The 26,900-nt window shown below is 40.6% G+C and overlaps 1 protein-coding gene and 1 long non-coding RNA gene across 8 annotated transcripts in view; one reads left to right on the forward strand and one right to left on the reverse strand.

The window, feature by feature from the left end:
* Window positions 1-26,900, forward strand: part of Aoah (acyloxyacyl hydrolase) — a 242,515-nt gene that overhangs the window by 139,136 nt on the left and 76,479 nt on the right. For all 6 annotated transcript variants that reach the window (XM_011244309.1, XM_017315521.1, XM_011244310.1 and 3 more), the window contains one exon: window positions 8,576-8,667. In XM_011244309.1, the coding sequence (XP_011242611.1) occupies window positions 8,576-8,667 (92 nt within the window). The remainder of the gene's footprint in view (window positions 1-8,575; window positions 8,668-26,900) is intronic.
* Gm32242 overlaps window positions 3,565-26,900 on the reverse strand; it is a 73,794-nt gene continuing 50,458 nt past the window's right edge. The window contains exon 5 of one of the 2 annotated variants that reach the window (XR_873156.1): window positions 3,565-3,985. This is a non-coding gene — a long non-coding RNA (predicted gene, 32242). Of the gene's footprint in view, window positions 3,986-5,607; window positions 5,890-26,900 lie in introns of those variants that run through there. The other variant, XR_003950520.1, reaches the window with a different exon arrangement.

Here is a 26,900-nt window from a genome sequence, read left to right on the forward strand (position 1 = left end):
CGTTAAAGCTGATGTGGAGCCTACCCCTGCCCCTTTGTAATGCTAGGCTTCATCATAAATTCTACCTCCTAATACACCATCTCTGTTGGCCATTTTTGGCTCATGGAGCAGAAGTCAGCTAAACCGTGAGTCCCCGCAGAGTCCTCTCTGGACTGCTTAACTCTCCTTCTAGCATGTCCTTTTCTATGTTATCACCCACTTTATGTGTATGCTTCTCTAATTGCACTCAACATGCTAGCAATATGGGGAGGAAACCTCTACATGTTATTTTGCTGAGCGGGACATATCTTCTAAATATTTAAGTTTGTACTGATGTGTAATGTTCTTAACCTTGGATAGAGAAGCTTCTCTTTGTAGTAGGGAACAGTCATTACATGGAGTCAAAGGTCTAAGAATAAGTGACTGTTGAACCTCAGACCTAAACACTATGGCTCTACCTACCCCCTGGAAAGCTTAGGAAATATTGTATCAAAGGAGACACAAAGACCATAAAAGCTAGAGGTTAGAGAAGAGAGCTGAAGGATGCTGTCTTCTGGATAAGAGATGACTGTTGTAGCTGTGAGCTCACTGCAGCTGTGGCTAGCTGCACAAGACCTGGACAAGATCAAACTAATCAAAAATCCCAGTTCGGATAGAGAAGAGATTCACGAGGCTCCATCCCTAGCAGAGGAGCTATTGGCAATTGACTGGTGCTGGAGGAGAAGCAGTCGTTTTTGTTTTTTTTTTTTTTCTTTAGGGGTGTGGCCATTCATGGGGTTGTAAATATGCCTACAAACAGTGATAATTTGACTTGATAACTTTAAAAAAAGAAAAGACATATATTAGTGGAGAGGTACCTATTGGGGGCAGTCAAGGGGAGTGCGGGAGAGTTAGTTTAGTTTGGGTGGATATGATCAAGATAAATCACACATACACACACACACACAAACATGTGTGTGTGTGTGTGTGTGTGTGTGTGTGTGTGTGTGTACAATTGTCAAATAACAAATACAATATTTTTAAAATAAGTGGCCTGAGCCCTCCCTCATCAATCAATCAGAAAAATGTTCTACAGACTTCCCTATAGGAAATTGGATGTAGGTATTTTCTCAAGTGAGTTTCATCTTCTAGATATGTCTGGGTTTGCATCAAGTCAAAAACCAACCACCACAGTGTACAGCAATGTTTTGTGGAAGCCTATAAGATAACAGAAGGAAAGAATAATGTGAAAGCATTGTTTATGATCAGGATAGTGGGGCGAGAGAACCCAGGTCAGGTGTATACTTATTACATGGACCTAGTAAGATCTCTTACACCTCTAACTTGAATGGAAACTTGGACTCATCTGGCATCAAATTCCAGATATGATCTGGGGTGCTCGGGTGGGATTATGGCACCCCAAACAATGAAAGTGAAGCTGTTTTAGAAATAAGCAAGCCTGAGGGAGGACTCAGAGGCTAAGAGTACCTGCTATACTTCCAGAGTTCCTGCTATAGATAGATAGATAGATAGATGATAGATGATAGAGATAGATAGATAGATAGATAGATAGATGATAGAGATAGATAGATAGATAGATGATAGAGATAGATAGATAGATGATAGATAGATAGATGTAGATAGATGGATAGATGATAGATGGATAGATAGATAGATAGAGATAGATGTAGATAGATGATAGATGGATAGATAGATAGAGATAGATAGATAGATGATAGAGATAGATAGATAGAGAGATAGATGATAGATAGGTAGATAGATAGATAGATAGATAGATAGATGATAGATGGATAGATAGATGATAGATAGGTAGGTAGATAGGTGATAGATGGATAGATAGATGATAGAGAGGTAGATGATAGATAGGTAGATGATAGATAGATAGATAGATAGATAGATAGATAGATAGATATAGATGATATATAGAGATATAGAGATATAGAGATATAGATAGATGATAGAGATAGATAGATAGATAGATAGATAGAGATAGATGATATTAGAGAGATAGAGAGATAGAGAGAGAGAGAGATAGAGAGATAGATAGATGATAGAGATAGATGATAGATAGAGAGAGAGAGATGAGAGATAGAGAGAGAGAGATAGAGAGAGATAGATGATAGATAGATAGATGATAGATAGATAGATAGATAGAGATAGATGATAGATAGAGAGATAGAGAGAGAGATGATAGAGAGAGAGATGATAGAGATAGATGATAGATAGATAGATAGATAGATAGATAGATAGCTAGATAGATAGATAGATAGATTTCCTTGTGTGTGTGTGTGTGTGTGCAGTGGAGTTTAACTCTACAGCATGAGACTTCTTTCAGTCTCTTGCATCTGGGAGTATATAAAGCAAACACAAAGTTAAACTTCTTTGTTGATATTTAAATATCAAAATGTTATTTTATTAAACTGTGGTAATTCACTCAGCCTGAGATCACAAGGAAAGGAATCAGGTGATATATTCTCTTTCTATTCTTCCAGAACTCCATGCCCCATCACCACCTCCACAATGACAAGTACATTGTTCAAAGTGCTTCCTGTCCCCATCAGGGGCCAGAACAGATCCTGAGCACCTGAAAGTGGGCTCTGTTTCCTGCCTCATAATGTTTTGTTATTTATCCCCAAAATACTCATTCTGCACTCTTCATATGTTAAATGTGGCCTCCATAGAAGAGAAATGAAGATGAGGAGTGATTAAGATCTGTGGACTTTATTTCCAAAACTCAGACTATCAGAGCATCCAAGGCAACCAAGAAGCCTTGTTTCCAACAACTAGCATTCCAATTCAGCTGATTCTGATTTCATAGGATTTTTGAAGCATGTGGGGGAAGCAAGAGCTATGCATACACAAAAGAGGGCTAAGACTGAGTATAGCAAAGGCCACTATCTACTCCCTTTCTACTTCCATCCAGCCCCATTACTTACCAGCTCTGTTGCCTGGGCAAACCAGTTGTGGATAGCCCTGGGGCTGTTGTATTTTGATGCTAATTCCAATCTCCTAGGGAGGGGCTGCTAACAAGAAATGAATCATTCAATCAGGGGAATGAAAGTCTTGTGAAACTTCTCCCTGCCTTAATTTGTAAAATAAAGGCTAGAGCCAGTGATTGGGCTGGAGAAGGGAAGGTGAAGCTGAAAGTTTGAGAGAGAAGGAGGTGGGGGAAGAATAGAGAAAGACAGAGGAGATGGAAGGGAAGTGGAGCAGAAGCACGGGGCCTGGAGAAACTGTAAGTTCTAAGGGGTCTCATAGATGGGGAAGATGGTAGTGTAGTGGTAGATATGCCCAATCTAGGTGCACAGCATGTATTCATATTAATTGAGTTGTTTTCTTTGCCCAGGCTTATTTGGGTTGGAGATTTACCACAACCATACCATCCAGACGTCTTCTGAGTCTTGCTCAGCTGAGCTCTTGCATGATCTAGACCACATGTCATAAGGGATTTTTCTGACAAAAAAAAGAAAGAAAGAAAGAAAGAAAGAAAGGAAGGAAGGAAGGAAGGAAGGAAGGAAGGAAGGAAGGAAGGAAGAAAGAAAGAAAGAAAGAAAGAAAGAAAGAAAGAAAGAAAGAAAGAAAGAAAGAAAGAAAGGGGGAAAAAAGAAAGAAAAAAAGATATAGAAATCCTCCAAGGACCACACCAGCAGCCATAGGATACAGGGTGGAAAGGGACCCTTCCCACACTTCTCATTCGTTAGTGATTGGACATCAGTGTACATCAATGTACTGCTGTTTGGTTGAAGGGGATGTCTGGACTCCTTTTCAGAAGGGAATATTGAGGAGTGAACACATGATAGTGTGTTGCTCATGAAATTCTCTACTCCTTTTCCTTTTCCTTTTTCTTCTTCTTCTTCTGGTGGTGGTGGTGGTGGTGGTGGTCGGTGCCCGCATCGGCGTCGGCGTCGTGAGACAGAGAGGTTCAGTGTAGCCCAGACTGGCCTCAAAGTCGCAGTCATTCTACCTGGGAATACAACTATGAGCCAACAGACGCAGCTGAGATGTTCTACGAGAGGGCAAAGAAGGAAGGAAAGGGAGAAGAAAATTCTTCTGTTATTAAGTTAAACAATTTGTGCATATTTCCTGTCCTCTTGCCTGGCATGTAAGGGGAATTCGGTGATAATTACTTTCTTACTCTGTCTGAAAATTACAAGCGTCACTTAGAAAACAGCACGTTCTAACATGTTCGCCAATGGGTACCATTTGGCAACATAGTACAGTCATGTAGCAAAGCCTAAAGGCATAGGGTAAGGGCAGGGAACTTTGCAAGAAAGTAAGGGGGGGGGGGTTCTAAAAGTTGGATAATTTGATGTTTATTTAAGAAAAGACACTCCAGTAGTGACATGGGTAGAGAACTTGAACATGCAGCCAGCAGTATGGTGGTACTCCAGAACTGAAAAACCTTTAACAAGAGAAGCTCACATGCACCACCTGCAGGACGACAGGGGAACCGCGGGCCAGTGGCGCTCAGGGATCTATGATCCCAACAATTTTTTTGATTCTGCTCATTCAGACTTGAGGCTCTATGTGATCGAAACACCAACACAACAGCTACTTCCTTTTTTTCTAAAAACAATCCATCTTTGTATTCTTTAACAATTTCATTCCTGGTAAGTAAATATAAATGACCTATTTAACTGATAGGTTTATATCCTTTTCTGATAATGGTTACCTGTATATCCCTTCAAATGACTATGTACTATTTGAAAATAGCACAGCCATGTCTCAAGCTGTTGTATTCAAATAATCATGTCTAGCCCAGTTAGGCACGTTAGGAAAGAGAACACACTGCGAAAGCTGCTTACAGTATTGCGGGATGCAGCAAACCAAATGCCACCTCTGACATTGGAAGATTAAAAGAGCCAGATAACATACAGTTGATGTCATTGTTCTCATTTAACAAAACTTCAAAGGAACATAATACCAGCTTACTAATATGATGGCTTCCAATAGGCATGAACCAGGAATGATTTTGGTTGGATATTCTAAAGATACATTGTATACATTTGTGAAATTGCCAAAGAGCAAGTAAAACATAATCTTTAAAAAATAGTCAAGGATCCAAATTGTTGTACTTATAATTATTATTAAAAATAAAAAAACTGCTTTTCTGGATATATGAAAGCACACATAAAACAATGTTAAATGAAACTACTACATAAAGTAGTAGACATATGTCAGTTATGACATATAAATTCAGTCATGTCTTTGGAAAACACAGAGGAAAACTCCAAGCAGTACAATAATCAGCCTGATTCTCACTGAACATCATGAGTTCTTTTAAGTGAAAATTTTCTTGGTAAATATAGTCTTTCATATATATGATTTACGATACATTTAGGAAACTTTCGAGAACATCAATACTCATGAGAAATAAGCAAGATTTGATGAGGGAACTCTTCATTTGTGGTTCTCCTGCTGTAAATGCCGGGAATGTCTTGGGTATAATGTTGCATGAATGTGGCTTTTACTGCTTAATATGATTTAAACGTTCTCCTTTTGTTAAGGACTTTCACACATTTGTTATTAATGGCTGTTGCTTTCATGTTTATCAAGCTTACGAAAGAAGGTGGGGGTGGGGGTGGGGGTGGGGGTGGGGGTGGGGGTGGGGGAGGGGGTGGGGGTGGGGGTGGGGGGAATCTGTGAAGTCTGCAGCTGGTCACTCAAATGATTTCTGTTACCCAACAAGAAACTACATTCCTGGAAGCTGGGATGATCCTCTTGGAAAGGGGTGGCCCATCCATCCGAAGCACATGTTTTGCACTGTGTTGGTCCTTCAGTTGGCTATCCCATTCCTCACTCTGTCTTTGGATCTTCCCCAAAGCTCTGGTGAATCTGAACATATTGAACCCGAGGAACTGCTAGCGTCTTCCCGACAAGCGTCTCTAGAAACAACCAGACCTTGCCAAACTGCCATGAGTGAAATTGAAAACATTCAATGAGGAAAACATATCTCTGCATTATTTTGAAGTTATTCAAATCACCAGGGTTAAATGGATGCATCTAGTCTGGACTATAGCCATGGAATACAAACTCACTGGGGTTCCAGCTGCAATTCAGCACCAGCCGCTGTGCACCACAGCTTAAATGCTAATAGAGTGACGTCAGAGCCATTTGGGCTTCCTGGATACTAGCAAGGATTTCAGGAACTACGCTAGTAATTTAGTCCCAGTTTGTCAGAGAAATAAGTAGAGGGAACACTTGGGGCATAGCACAGTGCCTGAATGGAGTACGGAAGCCCTGTCTCAAGCTGCTATATTCAAATCGTAGAGCCGTGTTGCATCTGTAGAACTGGACGTGGAAGACAGATCTGGTTCCCAGCATGAAGCCCTTCTGTTGCTGGCACTTTTCAAAATGGCTTTCTCCTCCTCTATTATTTTAAGACAGAGTACTAGACAGGTCTTCCCATGCTAGCAAACTTCTGACCCCATTCCTTCCTTTAGAAGAAAGAGCAGCCCCATCAGACCCTACAATCTAGTTCAATTGGGGTTTCCAAGTTGGAGTCACCACTTTATAGACACAGAAATGGGGGGGGGGGAGTGCAATCCTCTCTTCATTTTTAACATGCTCTATGGGTAACCAGCTCATGAATTCTACCTATATCTCACAAGCCATTTGCTTACTCATCTCTCTGCTTAATATGGCTTAAGAGCTTTATGTATTCTGTTTGCCTTTCTTGCCTTCTCTAGCAGAATTGAATATTCTCAAATCCTACGGTAAACAAACATTGTAAGCAAAAAGATATAGGGCAAAAACATACCAGACAGAGAGGAAGGTTTTGTTCCACGGTGGTAGAAGAAATAGAACTACAAGGCAGAGTGGCTGAGTCACGGTAATACAAGAGTTTAGAGGAAAAGTGGGCCAGCAGAGCACCAAAGGGCAACAAAGTTTTAGTTAGGGACGTCATGCTCCTCTGAGATAGCCTGGAAACCTCAAAGAATTAATTTCTATGCCTCTAAAGGACGTAATTTACAATCAGGGCAGGTGTATGTCAAGAAACCAACCCTCCCTGGCCATGCCCTTCCTCTTCACCCCCATCTCTACACATCGTGCTAGAAATCACCCTGAGGTAAATGTCAGCATGGGAGAAGTATACAATGCAAGACAGGCTCGTGGCTATAAATGAACACCTGTTTGTTACATGGCTAATTCTGGCAAATCAATCAACATAGTAGGTGTCTAATACCTGTCTACGTGAGCACTTTCTAGAAATTAGGTCCCTGGAAGGATTTGTGCCAGGAGTCATTTTTAAAAGCAGTCAGAGCTGGATACCATTTTTTCCTCGAGTTCCCACCAACCATAGAAATGTGACTCAAATGAGCATTCCTGTATCAACACTCTAATTCGCGTGCCTTGTGGCAATGGCCACAAGGGGGCGTATATCCATTCTCTATTGCTAATAACTTCTGCAGACAAGATACACTATAAAGTTGATTTTAGCTTCTGTCTCTGGAGGCTCAAGGTCTAAAGGCTACATGTAGTAATGGTGCCCTTGCTGGCAGTGCTGAGTGGGTATGAAGCATCACATGGTGACCAAAAGCATATGTGTATGTGACTCTATGGTGACCGTGTGCCCCTACTTATACAGCTGGCAGCATTCAATCATAGATTTCCTCCCTAGTGGCCTTATCCGACCCTAATTACCTCACAAAAATTCTACCTCTATACACCATAGTCTGTCTGGTTATGTTTTGTTCTCTGGATGCCTGACCCTGGGGATTAAATTCTAATATTAGTCTCAGAGGTTACAAACCATATTCACACCACAGCAGGTGTGCAAATCTGCTGAGATGACAGTGCGAGAAATGGATCTTGGGTCCCCAGAAAAATGACTACAAAACCCAAAGTATTTTGACTAGAGAAAAGTGTTAGTTCTGCAGCAATGTAGCCATTCCAATTCAAGCAGGCAAACACATCCAACAGCAGTGTTTATTCCCAATTCAGGGAGGTCCTGTGCCTCACTCTGAGTGGCCAGAGGTTGGCCTCACACTCCACTGAGGTCAGCTAACTCAAAGAAGTGTAGCCAATAAAAAACGGCATACATCCTTGAGCACATATATTGATTTCAAAAATGTGCCTACTGGGGAAGAGTTTGAATATTTGCTAGTGGTTTCTTTGTAATTTATAAAATGGAGTTTTGCCTTGTTTTGCTCTCTGATGGGAAAGACAGCACATTTTGTTTCCAGTCCCTACAGTAGGCCATCTTGAATATAGCTGCATATTATGAGGAAGGAAGCCACAATCTGCTTCTCAGAAGTGCTTCTGACTCCCAGGGTCAGCTGCATCACCCCCATTGACTAGGGACATTCTTGCTAGACTTGGAACACTGTTTTTCAGGGTAAATACTTTGTAAGCAGTCAACTGTTTGATGTTCTCAACTGAAAGATGTTGGGAAGGTCCCGGTCCCAGTGCATCCCTCTCGGTTGTATGACGCTCCAGGTGCTCCCGGGCTTCCCAAGACTACTGGCAGCCAGTGATTCTGACTACTGTGAATTCTCAGGTGGCAGTCACAGATTAACCATCTTCTTTAGGTGCCAATGGCTCAGGAACAAAGTGTCCCTGGAATAATTACTACCTTATTACTTCTTTCCCTTAGAACTCCTTCCTCAACCTGCCGTCCGCCCTTACCGATGAGCTCAACTGGCCCCAACTCTCTGGTGTAACTGGATTTCTGGACTCCACGAGTGGGTATGTTGGCACACTCCCATACTGTTGGCCCACTCTCATGCTGTTGGCACACTCCCATGCTATTGGCACACCCACACACTGTATCTCACCTGTATACAGAGAGAATAGGAGCTGGAGCTTGCTCCCAAGATACTAAAATGAAAATTATTTGAGATGCTTCTAGACCATGAGTAACATATACAAAGCCTGCCACTGATGTGGTCCAGCCACCGCAACAGGGTCTGGTCTACAGGGAGGAAGCAATGTGCCTACTGGGGGCTACAATTTACATTCAATAGAAAATACTCAAGCACATTTGTGAATTTTTCTGACTCAAGGGACAGAGCAGTTTACTTGATGTTTGATCCAACAAACTAACAATAACAAAAATAATAGATAAAATTAACTGGGAATTCATTGGAGGGTCTGTGAATTATCCTAGCTTCAGTGCTCTGGATTTGAACACAGGCTATACTCCAATAAGTCAGTTGGATTCATATGATGGATGTTGACTGAGAACCCAAAGTGTGTATCCTAGGACCACACCCATACAGAGTCCTAGGGAGATTATCTTGTTTTATTTCATTTTGCAGCTAAGGATCTAAAGTTAAATAGGCATATTAAGAAACTTGACCAAGGTCACACCGCTAATAGAAGTGGGCAGGGTAGGGAAGGAAGGGCCCCAACTCAGAACTCCCACCATGCATTGCTACTTTCATATGAATATGAGTCTCTCCAGCCAATGTCACCTTGAGTATATGGTCTTGGAAAAAGAAAGTAAAGTGCAACTCAGTCCAGTTACCTGTGCATGGAAATACATGGAAATTTTCCCTAGTTGATATTTGTGTGTCAATAATGGAACTGGTTGGGTTTCTCATTCTAAACATGCAAGCTTGAATTCATAGAGGAATGTTATAAACTTCAGCCATCTTTTAACCTCAGGAAGTTGCCAAGAAGGAAATGCCAGGTTGATGTTTAACATTAAGTAGTTTACATCTTTACTAGACTGATAGGAAGTACAGATTAGAGGGGCACTGGAGAAAATGAGATGGCCTATCTTCTTCAATGGAAGGAAGTGAATCCTGGTCACCTGGGTCGCCAGTGAAAGTGGTCAGACTTTCACTGTATTTGTTCTGTAGAATGGCATAATGCCCTTTGCTATGGTACAGAGCCAGCTCCACCTGATTCCCCCAGTATCCTGAGTATTTTTTAGTGCCTAATACTTAGCTTTATCTCAGGGTGAATAGAACCCATTCCTATGAAAGAGGCCCCATGTGCTTCTCATCTTCCACCTATACAATCTGTCCTTATGCTTATCACTCACAGATCCTTCCTCTAGACGCTAGTCCTGAGCTCTGCTTATCATGCAATAGAATTCTTTCTTAGTGGAAAGGTCACAGGTACGTTGCTGTCTTGCTAGGGAGCTTCTCTGTAGCTATGCCTAAAGCTTTGTTGTGATAAAATTGTCAAGTGAAAACATTTTTCAAATGTCTTACTATGCTTGAATGTGTAAGAAGCGTAAACCAGGATGTCCGTCTTTGGCAGTCAGTCTCTGGAAGTCTTGACCCAGGTCCTGCAAAGATGGTGCTGGCTCGAGTTTCACTCTTCACCTTGTACACACCATCTCCCTGCTGGCTGCAAGATCTGTGAGGCACCCCAACACTAGACCCACTCAGAATGTGAAATGAAGCAATTTTTAAAACTTTCTGTGGAGCTAGGCATCAGATGCTACCCCTGGGCAGATAGATGGTCCCAGGTGGTAGAAGAAAGCAAACTGAGCACACTATGAGGAGTAAGCCAGTAAGTAGCATTTCCTCTATGGCCTCTACTTCAGTTCCTGCCTCTAGGTTCCTGCCTTGAGTTCCAGAAAAATGTACAAACCTGCTTCCTCATTTCTTTCCACATATAACTTAAAGACACTAGAAGTCACTTTTCTTAATTCTAACTACACAAATTATACTACATTTTGTTTTGCTTTGTATTGTTTTGTTTGTTTGTTTGTTTGTTTGTTTTTAGAACAGTAGTATTTGGTTTTACCCTAAGTCTCTGGGATATCTAGTCTCAGGCTCTTGGTCACCCAAACAGTGTCATATATGGGTTCCATCTCACGGAATGGACTCTAAGTCACATCAGATATTGATTAGTTACCCCCACAAGCTTTGTGCCACCATTGCACTAGAGTATCTTGCAGGCAGGACATCATTGTAGATTAAAGGGTTTATGATCAGCTTGGTGTTTACATTTCTCCATTGGTACTTGTTAATCCCAAAGATTAGAGAAGACCACCAACCCAAATCATCATGGTCAACCAATTAAAGCAAGTTATTTTATTTGTATACACAGGCTGCCTCTCCTCAAACCAGGGTTTGAGTGGTCAGCCTAGGTTATGATGAATGTAATAGTGTCAAAAATCATGATCTAAAGCCAAGATATTGCAAGGCAAAAATTGTATTTTTATGGCCAGGCCAAGCTTAGTAGGAGGATGAAGTGGCATCCAAGCTGTAGCAGAGGAATTCTTTCACAGGCCCTTTGTGAGTTTTGCAGGCAAAGCAAAGCTTAACAGAAGTGAAACTTTTGTGATTAACATTTAGCATAAACACACTGTTACAAGTTTTAATGTTATTGTGGAAAAGCTCTTTCGCAAAGCCTCCTTTTTCAAATCAAGTCAACCTGGTTTTCAGAAGGTCTTTGTGGTCTGTTGGTTTGAAAAACAGTCTGCACCATAGAACACAAATCTCATCTTTCCTGAGAAATACAAGCACAAATGCCAAGACTTTGGAAACAAGACTGCGAGCTGAACAATAGAGAGAATGGGGGCTTGTTACTATTTAAACCATATTAAAATCAACAGTGAAGGCAGAAATAGGGGAGGCAGCCTCTAACAAGGAATCCAAGGCTTTTATAACTCAGAGGTAGGAGGTTTCCAAATGGGGAAAATAGGCGGGATTACAAGAGCAGACTACAACAGGTGGTCAAAACAAGATAATCTCAACAGGTAGCCATAGCAAGGTCGTCATGGGTACTCATACAACTTTTTGAAACAGAAGTAGGGTTGCAAAATGGTTATGAACAACTTTTTGAAACTATAATTGTCATTCCTAGAATGTGCAGACAGAATCATTTGTGGTTAAGGTTATATGGGGGGGGGGGGGTGTGGGTAGGGGGATGGCCCAATCCTTGAGGAACAGGGGTTTAATCATAAGCAGGAATGAAGCTAGTCTTTGTCTTTACTATAAGATTACCTTTAAGCCTAAAATGGAGGCAGGTTGGTTCTTCACAGTGTGCAAAGTACCTCCTTCTACCAGAGACTCTAAAATGTAGGAGGAAAAGTTCTTTGTAGGCACCAGCTTGAATTCTGCATGTTCAGTGAGCTGTCTAGATGTTGCCTTCAGCAATGGAGCCTTGCTGTCAGTTTCTGGAGAGCAACCTATATCTTGGCAACAGCCTGTGCTGTTTGGGGGTTTGCCTGGGACCCTTTTGGCCAACAACCCAACAAGATGTACCCAATCCTGATACTGAAAGCTTCATTTGGTGACGAGATGGACAGTTGAGGCTCTGTCTCTTCAGTATTTGGCTTAATTTTAGTTGTTTCTTCTTGTAGTCTCTCTCTTATCCCTTTCTCCCTTCCCCCTCGCCACTTAATCCTCTATTCCAGTTCCTCATTTATCCATCCTTTCTAAAATATACTAATTCCTCATCATTTAGGAGACCAGAAAGTCCAAGGTGAAAGTGCCAACTTCAGTGCGGGCCTTCTTATTGTCCTTATGGAGGAGGGACATTACATGACTAGTCCCAGGCAGCCTATTAACTCAAGTCTCTCTTCCTCTTCTTATAAAACCACTGATTCCACCACAGCATTTCCATTCTTGCGACTTTTTCCAACCCTAGTTATCTCCTTAAAGCACCTTCTCTAAATACCATCAACAAATGAATTTGGGGGATTAAGTTTCCAGTCCATGAACTTTCTGGGAACACATTAAAACCATAGCAACATTTCATTCTGGAAATGCCATCCAGCTGTGACCTGTGTGAAAGCCATCCTTGTTCTGAGTATTGTTATCTATAAAAACCTTGTCTGCTTGTTCTGCCTGCTCAGTGGGACTCTACATATTGTCTCTCATGTTTCTAAGGTGGTGGACGACACACTGCCCAGCTGGCTATTCTTGTGCTTTAAACTTGTGCCTCCGCACACTGTGGGGCCTCTGGCTATCTTTTCACTAGCTGAACCACTACACCTGTGGCTCCTGTCATTCAGCTAAAATGATAAACAGGCTAACTCTTATTTATTAAAAGGAAAATCCTCTGTTTGGCGTCTCAGTTACAATGGATTCCTCCATTAAGAAGAAAAGTTAGGAGCTGACACTCTCAGTGTCTATCACCATTCAATACACCCCTTGTGGATGGCGCTCCTATGAAACCATCTTATATGCCATCATGTAACTTATACCTGCAGATAATCTGTGCTAGAAGATCATGCTTTTAAAAAATCTTTTGATGATTCCTTTTTAAATTAAATTTTATGCATTGGGGTTTTGCTTGCATGTATGTTTGTGTGAGGGTGTCAGATCTCCTGGAACTGGAGTTATAGACAGTTGTGAGCTGCCATGTTGCTGGGAATTGAACCAACCTCCTCTGGACAAGCAGTCAATGCTCTTAATTTCTGAGCAATGTCTCCGGCCCTTGAACTGTTTTTTTTTTATTGTTATTATTTTTAATTTGTCTAGGGGCTGGAGAGATGGCTCAGCGGTTAAGAGCACTGACTGTTCTTCCAAAGGTCCTGAGTTTAATTCCCAGCAACCACATGGTGGTTCACAGCCACCCATAATGAGATCTGACTCCCTCTTCTGGTGCACCTGAAGACAGCTACAGTGTACTTACATATAATAATAAATAAATCTTTTTTTAAAAATGTTTAAAGGGAATATAAAATATCCAAGACAAATTAATGTATGGTTGAGGTTCTCTACTGGTAGAAAGAAGACAAGAAATATTGAGGTCACTCACTTACCTAGAATATACAAGTTCCTGAGTGACTTGTCTGGCATTTTGTCATCTTGACACAAGCTAGAGTTGTCTAGGAAGAGAGAACCTCAACTGATAAAATGTTTCCATAATATTACCCATAAGCAAGTCTATAGGACATTTTCTTGATTGATGCAGAAAGTCCCAGGCCATTGTTGTGGCTCAGGGGCTTCGTGCTGTTCCTGGGCCAGCGGTTCTGAGTTGTATAAGAAAGAAGGCTGAGATGGTTATGGAGGAAAAGCCAGTAAACAACATTCCTCCATGGTCTCTGCTTCAGTTCCTGCCTCAAGGCTCCTGCCTGGAGTTCCTATCTTGGCTTCCCTCAATGGACTGTGACTTTTCTCCTCAAGCTGCATTTGGTCAGTGTTTAGTCACATCAATAGAAAGCAGACAGAGACACTGTGTCTGATACCTAGCACCACAAAATAATAATAATGATAATAATAATCACTCTACCAGTGTCTGACAAATACAGAGGTGGATAATCTCAGCTAACCTTTGGGCTGAGCACAGTGTCTCTGTCTGCTTTCTATTGCTGTGACTAAACACTGACCAAATACAGCTTGGGGAGGGAGAAAAGAGTCACAGTCCACTAAGGGAACTAGAGAAAGGATCCAAGGAGCTGAAGGGGTTTGCAGACCCATGAGGAACAACACTATGAACTAACCAGTAACCCCAGAGCTCCCAGGGACTAAACCACCAACCAAAGAGTACACATGGAGGGACCCATGGCTCCAGCTGCATATGTAGCAGAGGATGGCCTTGTCTGGCATCAATGGGAAGAGAAACCCTTGGTCCTGTGAAGATTCTATGCCTCAGTGTAGGGCAATGCCAGGGCCAGGAAGCAGGAGTGAGTGGGTTGCTGGGTGGGGAGAGTGGGGGAAGGGATAGGAGGTTTTCAGAGGAGAAACCAGGAAAGGAGATAACATTTGAAATGTAAATAAAGAAAATATCTACTAAAAAAGAAATAATAATAATAATTTAAAGAGCAAGAGTAGTATAGCCCAGTTGGGAGGTGTGGTTTGGGCACTTGGGACAGACCTGACAGAGGGCTCCACTCAGCTGGACCTCTCGATTGTGCTCTCTGGCATCTATGATCAGCCTTGCAGCATGAGTGTGAGCGATAATATTTAACAATACACCTCATAAAAGTACAAGCATGCAGTTCATAAGAGAAACTGTCTCCTATCCTTCCCTCCTCCGTCAACTGCATTAGCCTCTCGGAACATAGTTTGTCTGTCATAGCTGAAGACAAATGATAGCCCTGACACATCTCAAAACCCAAACATGACCCTTCAGTTTTAGGAATTTTGAGTTCCTTTAATTTTGCTATTAACAACATCTGTTCCCCTGGATCTCGCTTCAGAAATTCAGTAAGAAGCTGACCTTAGACCAATGTGATTTTTCTTTTTTCTCCAGTGTGATTCAAGAACAAGTTAAGTAAACAGAATAAAACAACTGCGGGAGTTGGCAACTTGACTGTGGAAAGGAGAATTAAAAGTGTAAATGAAAAGTATTTTTATAGATAAGAAAGACTACCTGAGTTCAGATAACTTTCAAATGCAGGTTTGTGTGACAACAACAAAAATCCTATCTTTAGGATGAGAAACAACACTAAGTCATTCATCCACTAGTGCGGTGGGGCTCTCTTTGAAAGTAACATCTAAAATCACCAACCAACCACAGCAGAGTGGAACAAAGCCTGCAACCAACCACAGCAGAGGGAAACAAAGCCTGTATTCACTGTTACAGGGCGATCCTATGTATCTCCTACCCATGATGGAAACCTTGCCCTCTTGGCCTCTTTTATGTGCTAAAGCTGAGTTAGGCGGAAGTTCTCCCAGCATGCAGGTTCAGTGGTATAAGGAGATAGGATCCTGCTGTAAGTCAGGACTTTAGCTGCTTTGCTGGCACTTCTCGGGGGGGAAAAAGAGTTCTCATTCTCCTCTACACACATGCCTTCTTCAAGTCTTAACCAGCCTGTCCTTTAAGATAAGATGTACACAGTGTGAAACATTCTCAGACCCGTGTTTGACAAAGGCAGGGTTCATGAGCAGTAAAGAATAGGCTCCCATACAGTAAGTTCTGCATGTGAGCTACTGGATGGCTGTAAGAATGTCAACAAAAACATCCCCCTCTCATTACTGCCTTGATGATTATCACTGATATTCCCTTCCTTCACAGGAAAATAAGTGAACCCAAGTTCTTAGTAACAGTAACTGCCTAGTGTTGTTTCAGGTTTTATTGGATGACAGTAAGCAACTGCTTTCTACTTTAGTGAGGTTTATTTGTGAGTCATAAGCACTCATTCGTTTTTATAACCCTCTGTGTCTTATTAGTTCTGTCCATATATATGTGCATGGCTTTGGTGTCAACCACTGGAACATGAGCAACCTGCCACTAGCCATATCCCAAAAGATGAGTTGTTCTTCCTCCCACAACAGCCATCATTACCTGCCAATAGCACCTCAGCTCAGAGTGGGTCCTAGTGAGGCCCTCTTCAATCCCACTGGAATCTTAAGTGGCTTCATCTTCTGCCAGTCTTAGTCAGGGAACCACAGCTACTCTGAGTATGTGTGTACAACAGCCAGGTCATATCCACACAACAGCATGGCATAGCTCTCCTCCCCATCCCATGGTTCTTTTTTCTTTTTTTCTTTCTTTTTTTACAGTTCAAATGTTATCCCCGTTCCTGGTATTTCTTCTGCAAACCCCCCCGTCCTATCCCCCTCCCCCTGCTTTTATTAGGGTGTTCCTACTCCCACCTTACCATCCTGGCATTCCCCTACACTGGGGTATCAAGCCTTCAGAGGACCAAGGGTCTCTCCTCCCATTAATGCCAGAAAAGGCCATCCTCTGCTACATATGCAGCTGGAGCCATGGGTCCCTTCAACGGTATTCTTTGGTTGGAAGTTTAGTCCCTGGAAGCTCTGGGGGCATCTGGTTGGTTGATATTGTTGTTCTTCCTATGGAGTTGCAAACTCCTTCAGCTCCTTCAGTCCTTTCTCCAGCTCCTCCATTAGGGTCCCTGTGCTCAGTCCAATGGTTGGCTACAAGAATATGCCTCTGTATTTGTCAGGCTCTGGCAGAGCCTCCCAGAGACAGCTATATCAGGCTCCTGTCAGCAAGTACTTGGCATCCACAATAGTGTCTGGGTTTGGTGTCTGTATGTGGGATGGATCCCCAGGTAGAGCAGTCTCTGGATGGCCTTTCCTTCAGTCTCTGCTCCACACTTTGTCACTGTATTTCCTTTAGACAGGAGCAATTCTGTGTTAAAAACTTGGAGATGAGTGGGTGGCCCCATCCTCCAGGAGCCTTGCATAATCTGTGGACATGGTCTCTTCAGGTTCTCCCTCCCCTTTGTTGGGCATTTCAGCTAATCTCATCCCCTTGGGTCCTGGGAGTCTCTTGTTTTCCTGGCATTTGGGACTTGCTGGTGGCTACCCCCAGTTACCCATCCCCCATTGCTATACACCTCTGTTCAAATTCCTGACCCTCTGTATATCATCTCTGACTTCTCTTTTACCTGATCTGGCCCCACTTTACCCGCTCCCCATCTTCTCTTCCTCCCAAGTCCCTCTCACCCTCTACCTGCCATGAGTATTTTGTTCCCCCTTCTAAGAAGGACTGAAGCATCCACACTTTGGTCTTCCTTCTTCTTGAGCTTCATATGGTATGTGAATTGTATCTTAAGTACTCTGAGCTTTTGGGCTAATATCCACTTATCAATGAGTGCATACCATGTGTGTTCTTTTGTGACTAGGTTACCTCACTCAGGATGATACTTACTAGTTCCATCCATTTACCTAAGAATTTCATGAATTCATTGTTTTTAATTGCTGAGTAGTACTCTATTGGGTAAATGTACCACATTTTCTGTATCCATTCCTCTGTTGAAGGACATCTGGGTTCTTTCCAGCTTCTGGCTACTATAAATAAAGCTGCTTTGAGCATAGTGGAGCATGTGTCCTTATTACATGTTGGAGCATCTTTGGGTATATGCCCAGGAGTGGTATAGCTGGGTCCTCAGGTAGTACTAAGTCCAACTTTCTGAGGAACCGCCAGACTGATTTCCAGAGTGGTTGCAATCCCACCAGCAGTGGAGGAGTGTTCCTCTTTCTCCACACCCTCTCCAGCATCTGCTGTCACCTGATTTTTGATCTTAGCCATTCTGACTGGTGTGAGGTGGGATCTCAGGGATGCTTTGATTTGCATATCCCTGATGACTATGGATGTTGAACATTTCTGTAGGTGCTTCTCAGCCATTGGATATTCCTCAGTTAAGAATTCATTGTTAACTTTATACCCCATCTTTAATAGGGTTATTTGGTTCTTTGCTGTCTAACTTCCTGAGTTCTTTATATATATTGGATATTGGCCCTCTTTCGGATGTAGGATAGATAAAGATTTTTTTTCCCAATCTGTTGGTTGGCATTTTATCCTGTTGACAGAAGGTCCTATTTGACAATTCTTGATCTTAGAGCATAAGCCATTGGTGTTCTGTTCAGAAAAATTCCCCCTGTGTCCATGTTTTGAAAGATCTTCACCATTTTTTCTTCTATTTGTTTCAGAGTATCTGGTTTTATGTGGATCCCCTTGAACTTGAGCTCTGTACAAGAAAATAAGAATGAATTAATTTGCATTGTTCTACATGCTGACCACCAGTTGAATCAGCACCATTTGCTGATAATGCTGTCTTTTTTCCACTGGATGGTTTTAGCTACCTTGTCAAAGATCAAGTGACCATAGGTGGGTTCATTTCTGGGTCTTCAGTTCTACTCCATTGATCTACCTGTCTGTCTCTGTACCAATACCATGCAGTTTTTATCACAGTTGCTCTGTAGTACAGCTTGAGGTCAGGCATGGTGATTCCACCAGAAGTTCTTTTATTGTTGAGAGTAGTTTTTGCTATCCTGTATTTTTTGTTATTCCAGATGAATTTGAGAATTTCTCTTCCTAACTATATGAAGAATATAGTGGGAAATTTTGTGGGGATTACATTGAATCTGTAGATTGCTTTTAGCAAGGTGGGCATTTTTACTATATTAATCCTGCCAAACCATGAGCATGAGAGATCTTTTCATCTTCTGAGATCTTCTATTTCTTTCTTCAGAGACTTGAAGTTTTTGTCATACAGATCTTTCACTCACTTAGTTAAAGTCACACAAAGGTATTTTATATTGTTTGTGACTATTGTAAAGGGTGTCATTCCCCTAATTTCTTTCTCAGCCTGTTTATCCTTTGAGTAGAGGAAGGCAACTTATTTGTTAGAGTTAATTTTATATCCAGCTGAAGTTGTTTATCAGCTGTAGGAGTTCTCTGCTAAATTTTTGGGGTCACTTAAATATATTATCATATCATCTGCAAATAATGATATTTTGACTTCTTGCTTTCTAATTTGCATCCCTTTGATCTCCTTTTGTTGTCTAATTGCTCTGGCTAGGACTTCCAGTACTATATTGAGTAGGTAGGGAAAGAGTGAGGAGCCTTGTCTAGTTCCTGATTTTAGTGGGATTTCTTCAAGTTTCTCTCCATTTAGTTTGTTTGTGGCTACTGGTTTGCTGTATATTGCTTTTATTATGTTTAAGTAGGGGCCTTGAATTTTGTTAAATGCTTTCTCAGCATCTAATGAGATGATCATGTAGTTTTCGTCTTTGAGTTTGTTTATATAGTGTATTACATTGATTGATTTCTGTATATTGAACCATCCCTGCATCCCTGGAATGAAGCCTTCCTGATCATGGAGAATGATCGTTTTGATGTGTTCTTGTGTTCAGTTTGCAAGAATTTTATTGAATATTTTTGCACTGATGTTCATAAGGGAAACTGGTCTGAAGTTCTCTTTCTTTGTAGGGTCTTTGTGTGATTATGTATGAGCAAAATTGTGGCTTCAAAAACAAATTAGTTCTTTCTATTATTATTTTGTGGAACAGTTTGAAGAGTATTGGTATTAGGTCTTCTTTGAAGGTCTGATAGAATTCTGCACTAAACCTATCTGTTCCTGAGATTTTTTTGTTTGGAAGAATTTTAATGACAGCTTCTATTTCTTTAGGGGTTATGAGACTGATTAAACTTTGGCACCTGGTATCTGTCTAGAAGTTGTCCATTTCATCCAGATTTTCCAATTTGGTTGAGCATAAGCTTTTGTAGTAGGAGCTCATGATTTTTTGAATTTCCTCAGTTTCCTTGTTATGTGTCACTTTTCAGTTCTGATTTTGTTAATTTGGATACTATCTCCAGGCACTCTGGTTAGTCTGGCTAATAAAGGTTTATCTACATTGTTGATTTTCTCAAAAAAAAACAACTCCTGGTTAGGTTGATTCTATCTATAGTTCTTTTTGTTTCTACTTGGTTGATTTCAGTCCTGCGTTTATTTCCTACTGTCTACTCCTTTTACATGTATTGCTTCTTTTGTTCTAGAGCTTTCAGGTGTGCTATCAAGCTGTAAGTGTATGCTCTCTCCAGTTTCTTTTGGAGGCATGTAGAGCTATGAGTTTTCCTCTTAGCACGGCTTTCATTGTGTCCTATAAGTTTTAGTATAATGTGCCTTCATTTTCGTTAAATTCTAAAACATTTTTAATTTCTTTCTTTATTTCTACCTTGACCAAGATATCATTGAGTAGGGTGTTGTTCAGCTTCCATGTGTATGTGGGATTTCCATTGTTTTTGTTGTTATTGAACACTGGCCTTGGTCCATGGTGATCTGATAGGATGTATGGGATTATTTCAATCTTCTTGTATCTCTTGAGGCCTGTTTTGTGACCAATTATATAGTCAATTTTGGAGAAGGTACCATGAGTTGCTGAGAAGATGGTATATTCTTTTGTTTTAGGATGAAATGTTCTATAGATATCTGTTAAATTCATTTGTTCCATCACTTCTGTGAGGTTTTTTTTGGGGGGGGGTTCGGGGCTTTTTTGTTTATTTGGGTTTTTTTTGTGTTTGGGTTGTTTTGGTTTTGTTTGTTTGTTTGTTTGTTTTTCTTTTTTTTTTTTTTTTCGAGACAGGGTTTCTCTGTATAGCCCTTTGTAGACCAGGTTAGCCTCGAACTCAGAAATCCGCCTGCCTCTGCCTCCTGAGTGCTGGGATTAAAGGCACTTCTGTGAGTTTTACTATTTGTGTTTCTGTTTCCATGATCTGTCCATTGATAAAAGTGGGGTGTTGAACTCTACCACTACTATTGCGTGTGGGGCAATGTGTGCTTTGAGATTTAGTAAAGCTAGCCAGGCGGTGGTGGTGCACTCCTTTAATCCCAGCACTTGGGAGGCAGAGGCAGGCGAATTTCTGAGTTCAAGGCCAGCCTGGTCTACAGAGTGAGTTCCAGGACACCCAGGGCGATACAGAGAAACCCTGTCTCAAAAACAAACAAACAAACAAAAAAAGATTTAGTAAAGTTTCTTTTATGAGTATGGGTTCACTTTCATTGGGAGCATAGATGTTCAGAATTGAGAATTCTTCTTGGTAGATTTTTCCTTTGATGAGTAGGAAGTGTCCTTCCTTAATCTCTTTTGAAAACTTTTGGTTGAAAGTCTATTTTATTCTATATTAGAATGGCTACTTCAGCTTGTAACTTGGGACCATTTGCTTGGAAAATTGTTTTCCAGCCCTTTACTCTGAGGTAGTGTCTCTCTTTGTTACTGAGGTGAGTTTCCTGTATGCAGCAAAATGTTCTGTCCTATTTACATATCCAGTCTGTTAGTCTATGTCTTTTTATTATGGAATTGAGTCCATGATGTTAAGAGATACTAAGGAATACTGATTGCTGCTTCCTATTATTTTTGATGTTATTTTTTATATTTTTGTAGTCATCTTCTTTTGAGTTTGTTGAAGGAAGATTATTTTCTTGCTTTTTCTAGGGTGTAGTTTCCCTCCTTGTTTTGGCGTTTTCAATCTATTATTCTTTGTAGGGCTGGATTTGTGGAAATATATTGGGTAAATTTGGTTTTGTCATGGAATATATTGTTTTCTCCATCTATAGTAATTTAGAGTTTTGTTGGGTATAGTAGCCTGGGCTGGCATTTTTGTTCTCTTAGGGTCTGTATAACATCTGTCCAGGATCTTCTGACTTTTAGAGCACCTGCTGAGAAGTCTGGTGTAATTCTGACAGATCTGCCTTTATTTGTTACTTGACCTTTTATCCCTTACTGCTTTTAATATTCTTTCTTTGTTTTGTGCATTTGGTGGTTTGACTATTATGTGATGGGAGGAATTACTTTCCTGGTCCAATCTATTTGGAGCTTTGTAGGGTTCTTGTATGTTCATGGCATCTCTTTCTTTAGGTTAGGGAAGTTTTCTTCTATAATTTTGAAGATATTTACTGGCCCTTCAAGTTGGGGATCTTTGCTCTCTTCTATACCTATTAGCCTTAGCTTTGGTCTTCTTGTTGTGTCCTGGATTTCCTGGATGTTTTGGTTAGGTGCTTTTTGCATTTTGCATTTTCTTTGACTGTTGTGTCAATGTTTTCTATAGCATCTCTGTATCTGAGATTCTGTCTTCTATCTCTTGTATTCTGTTGGTGATGCTTGCATCTATGACTCCTGATCTCTTTCCTAGGTTTTTTAACTCCAAGGTTGTCTCTTTGTGATTTCTTTATTGTTTCTATTTCCATTTTTAGATTCTGGATGGTTTTGTTCAATTCCTTTACCTGTTTGATTGTGTTTTCCTGTAATTCTTTAAGGGATTTTTGTATTTACTCTTTAAGGGCTTCAAGTCTGTGTTCTCCTGTAATTCTTTAAGAGAGTTATTTATGTCCTTCTTAAAGTCCTCTATCATCATCATCATAAGATATGATTTTTAAACCCAAATCTTGTTTTTCTGTTGTGCTGGGATATCCAGGACTTGATGTGGTGGGAGAACTGGGTTCTGATGATGCCAAGTAGCCTTGGTTTTTGTTGCTTATATTCTTGCCCTTGCCTCTCGCCACCTGGTTATCTCTGGTGTTAGTTGGTCTTGCTGTCTCTAAATGGAGCTTGTCCCTCCTGTAAGCCTGTGTGATTTTAGGTGTGTCAGCTCTCCTGGGAGACTAGCTCTCTCTGGGTGGGATTTCATCCCCTGGTTCCTATGTTCTCTACCTACTCTTCCTTGATGCTTTCTAAGACCTGGGTTGAGGGAATCTGAGAAAAAATAAAATATTTTTGGAAATATTAAAATGTTTTCTATTTGTTTCTTGATGGAAAGTAAAAATAAACCTAAAATTACAAATCATTTAAATACATTAAAATTTCATTTATAAATTTAATGTCTGTTGCTGTTTAATGTAAAAGTCATCTCTTGACTTGTGTGTTTAAACACTTGGACCACAGCTGATAGTGTGTCTTATAAGGGCATGGACCCTTTAAAAGGTGGAGTCTTCCTGAGAGAAGTGTGTCATAGGGAGCTTTATAGTCAGAATCTCACCTCTTGTCCATTGTCTGCTTCCTGAGGATAGACTCAATGTATCTACATACCTATGGCAAAGTCTTCCTACCCTAATAGATCAAGGGCTTAAATTGTTCTTTCTTTGAAATGAATAAGCAACCAATGGAACCCATTAATGACTATCTGAATCACCTTTATCCAAAGGTGGTGCTCTGCAGGCCAGGGCTAAATGACAGTGCTTACAGCTGATTGTGAGAGTGCAGGAGTGGAGTAGGGTAGCCTCTAAAGCTAGAAAGAAAAGAGAGGGGTTGGGAGGAAGTCCAGGGAAATAGATAGCTCAGGGTAAAGTGTGTGATGGTCAAACCCAAGGGACTGAATTCAAGTCCCAGCATCCATGTAAAGCTCTAGCAATGGTGGTGTGTGCTTGTAATTCCTTGGGGAAGGCAATGACAGGCGATTTCCTAATGCTCACTGGCCAGCCAACTTAACTAATAGTGAGAGATCTTATCTCAGAACTTACACACACACACACACACACACACACACACACACAGAGGAACCAAAACTAACCATAAAAATTCACAAAAGTAACAAAACTTTAAAAACAGAGCCAATTAGCAAATATCAGACTCAGGGTAGAGTGGTAAGAATAGAGGCCACAGATTAGGTGTGATGGCAGACACCCTTAAACCCAGCACTGAGGCGGCACATAGAAGGATGGGATGGCACACTTAAGACCATAGTAAGACTCCATCACAAAGAATGAGGTCAGTATAAGTGAATCAAAGCAGACCGAGTTTTCTAGTTTAAACATTGTCATCTCTGCTTCCAGCTTAAGTTTATTAAACTAGAGACACAGCAAATGCTTAGAAAGAAACCCAGAAAGCCATTGTTATAAGTGGCACAATCATGCCATCGAGGGACATTTTTTTTTTTAAATGAGATGTGTCCTAGAATCTTAGAGTTAAAGGTTATCTATTCTCTGCATCCCACAGACATTAACAGAAAGAGCAATTGTGGAAAAAAAAAAAAAAAACGATGCATCACTCTGAACCTGGTCACTTGGGGAGTAAAATTGGAGAGTAGGGATTTACAACTAAGATTTGTTAACCTAATTTCATGTTTTAAAAAGAAGACAGGTAGGCACTAAACACTAATGGGTTTAATAACCTTATTAAGTCTATTATTCACAAATTACATGTGATTCTATTGCAAATGATTAGGCCTGTCATTATTACACTTATATGTTTAAACAAATGATTATCCATGGAGCTGGCCATTTGCATTGTGTGTGATTGATAGGCATGTTTCAGAAGCAGCAAATCTCTAACTGTGGCCTGTGGTTGCTAGGTCCTTTTAGAGGGGCCACAAGGTACAGCCCATTTTCACAACAGTCTTAGACAGAATTTGCCTTTGCCATGAGCCATTGTACCGATGATATAAAAGCAATGGGAGATAAAACCAGGAACATGTGAGGGTGAACCCTGCAACAGTCAGTTACATTCATAGCCATTATGTTCTTGATCCTTCACTTCCCAGCATAAGACACAAGGGTCTCATTTTCCCATAAAAATGTCACCTATAGGGCTGGAGATTTGGCTTGGTTGCCTAGCAATCACAAAGCCCTGGGTTTGATCTCCTATACCACATAAACTGGGCATGGTGGTGCACACCTGTAATTCCAATACTCAAGAAGATTAGAAGTGCAGAGTCATTTTTGGCTTTATAGTGATTTCAAGGGCATCCTGAGATACATGAGACCAAATCTCAAAAGCAAAACTGAAACTATCTGTGAAGCAGTGAAACTGCAGTGCTATTTTATGACTTTATCATTTAATCTGATAAAAATACAAATATGGGTGAGAACTTCTAATGCATAATGAAGTGTTAACAGGACAGTAGTGTCTAAGGGGAAGCACACATGTAAGTAAGCTGAGAGCTGAATTCATTTTTCATAGAACTCCATTTCTTTTGAAAAATGAATATGTATTGCTGGATATGTGGTCCTTGTCTTTAATCCCAGCATTCACTAATCAGAGGTAAGTAAATTCTATACATTCAAGGCTAGCCTGTAGTGAGTTCCAGGCCAGTAAGAGCTATAAAGAGAAATCTTATCCCAAAAAAGAAAAACAATTTTTTGAAAGAAAAATGACTGCATAATGAACTATGATTTTTAGACTTTGATATGTGGTAAATATTTTATCTAAAATAAACAAGCAGGTCACTTCAAGAAAAATACATAGTAATATTAGCTGCTAGTCATAAAATTTTAACTGAAGAGGAAAAAACTTAATTACAGAAAATTTGTATTTCCTCCTATGACCTTGACTGACTCCTAATATTTAGACTTTATCTAATAAGATACATGACAATATTAAAAATTAAATTTCTCAAAGATATGAAATGTACCAGTATTCATAGTATTTTCGTAACTCAGTGAGTCCATAGTTTTTTCCATATAACCACGATATAATGTGTAAAATCTTAACAGGGGTAAAAGGTCATTAAAACTACAAAGTAGGCCAAGGCATTTTAATGGGATACGGTAGAAAAGGTTCACTAATGTAATTTCACATTACATACTTCACTTGACCAATCTGTAAGGAATTACCGCTTGTTGTGTTGATGTAAAAATCCAAAATGTGTATCTGTAATTTTCTAAAATGCATATTAAGATGCATCTCCATTTTCCAGCTGCACGTACACCAGGGCGGAATTTCTCCATATACTTCCACACACAACAGCACGTAATGTCTGAATAGCAATGAGAGCTGGAAGCAATGAATTCAGCTATTCTCTACCAAGCTATCCAGGAAAGACATTTGCAAGCATATCAAACAAATAGAAGTTATGCCAACATGTAGTGGATTTGTTATTGTTATTTAAACATAATTAATAAGTAGATGTTCATCAAATATCCTTACAAATAGTGACCAGTCTCTGCATACCAACTACTCTGTTAGGATCCTCAGTTATTTTAAGAGTGTAAATGAGTCTGATCTCAAAACTTGGAGGACTCTGCTCCAAGGCAGGGACGAAACAAAGCAGTGAGGACAGGGGTTAAGGCAGCCCACAGGAGCAGAAGATGATCTAGGAGCAGCAGGCTAAGCGGAGACTGGAAAGGAATTTAGAGAGCCTTAGGTAAAGAAAGGGCTTCTAGGACCTGGCCATCAGCTAATGCTGTTACAGGAAGAAGGTGAGGGTGGAGGAAGACCAGATGGGCATGGCAGTGGGTACTAGGAGCCTCAGAGCTCAGGCACTCCATCAGGGGGAGGTGGGAGGGCAGGCTGCTTGGAAAGAACGGGTCGGGAGACGGGCGGGAGGTGATCATGAACACAGGTGGATTGAGTTTTGCTACAAAACAAAGTAAGACCTGGAGAGAAACCATAAATTAGGAATAAGACTGTTTTTTTTTTTCCTCCCTCCTTTCTTTCTTTTTCTTTCTTCCCTTCTCTTCCCTTCTTTCTTCCTCCCTTTCTTTCTTTCTTTCTTTCTTTCTTTCTTTCTTTCTTTCTTTCTTTCTTTCTTTCTTTTCTTCTTTCTTTCTTTCTTTCTCCCTTTCTTTCTTTCTTTCTTTCTTTCTTTCTTTCTTTCTTCCTTCCTTCCTTCCTTCCTTCCTTCCTTCCCTTTCTTTCTTTCTTTCTTTCCTTCCTTCTTTCTTTCTTTCTTTCCTTCCTTCTTTCTTTCTTTCTTTCTTTCTTTCTTTCTCCCTTTCTTTCTTTCTTTCTTTCTTTCTTTCTTTCTTTCTTTCTTCCTTCCTTCCTTCCTTCCTTCCCTTTCTTTCTTTCTTTCTTTCTTTCTTTCTTTCTTTCTTCCTTCCTTCCTTCCTTCCTTCCTTCCTTCCTTTCTTTTTAAAATTCTGTAGCATTCTTGTA

This window comes from Mus musculus, chromosome 13 (assembly GCF_000001635.26).
Source record: "Mus musculus strain C57BL/6J chromosome 13, GRCm38.p6 C57BL/6J".
NCBI classification, from domain to species: domain Eukaryota; kingdom Metazoa; phylum Chordata; class Mammalia; order Rodentia; family Muridae; genus Mus; species Mus musculus.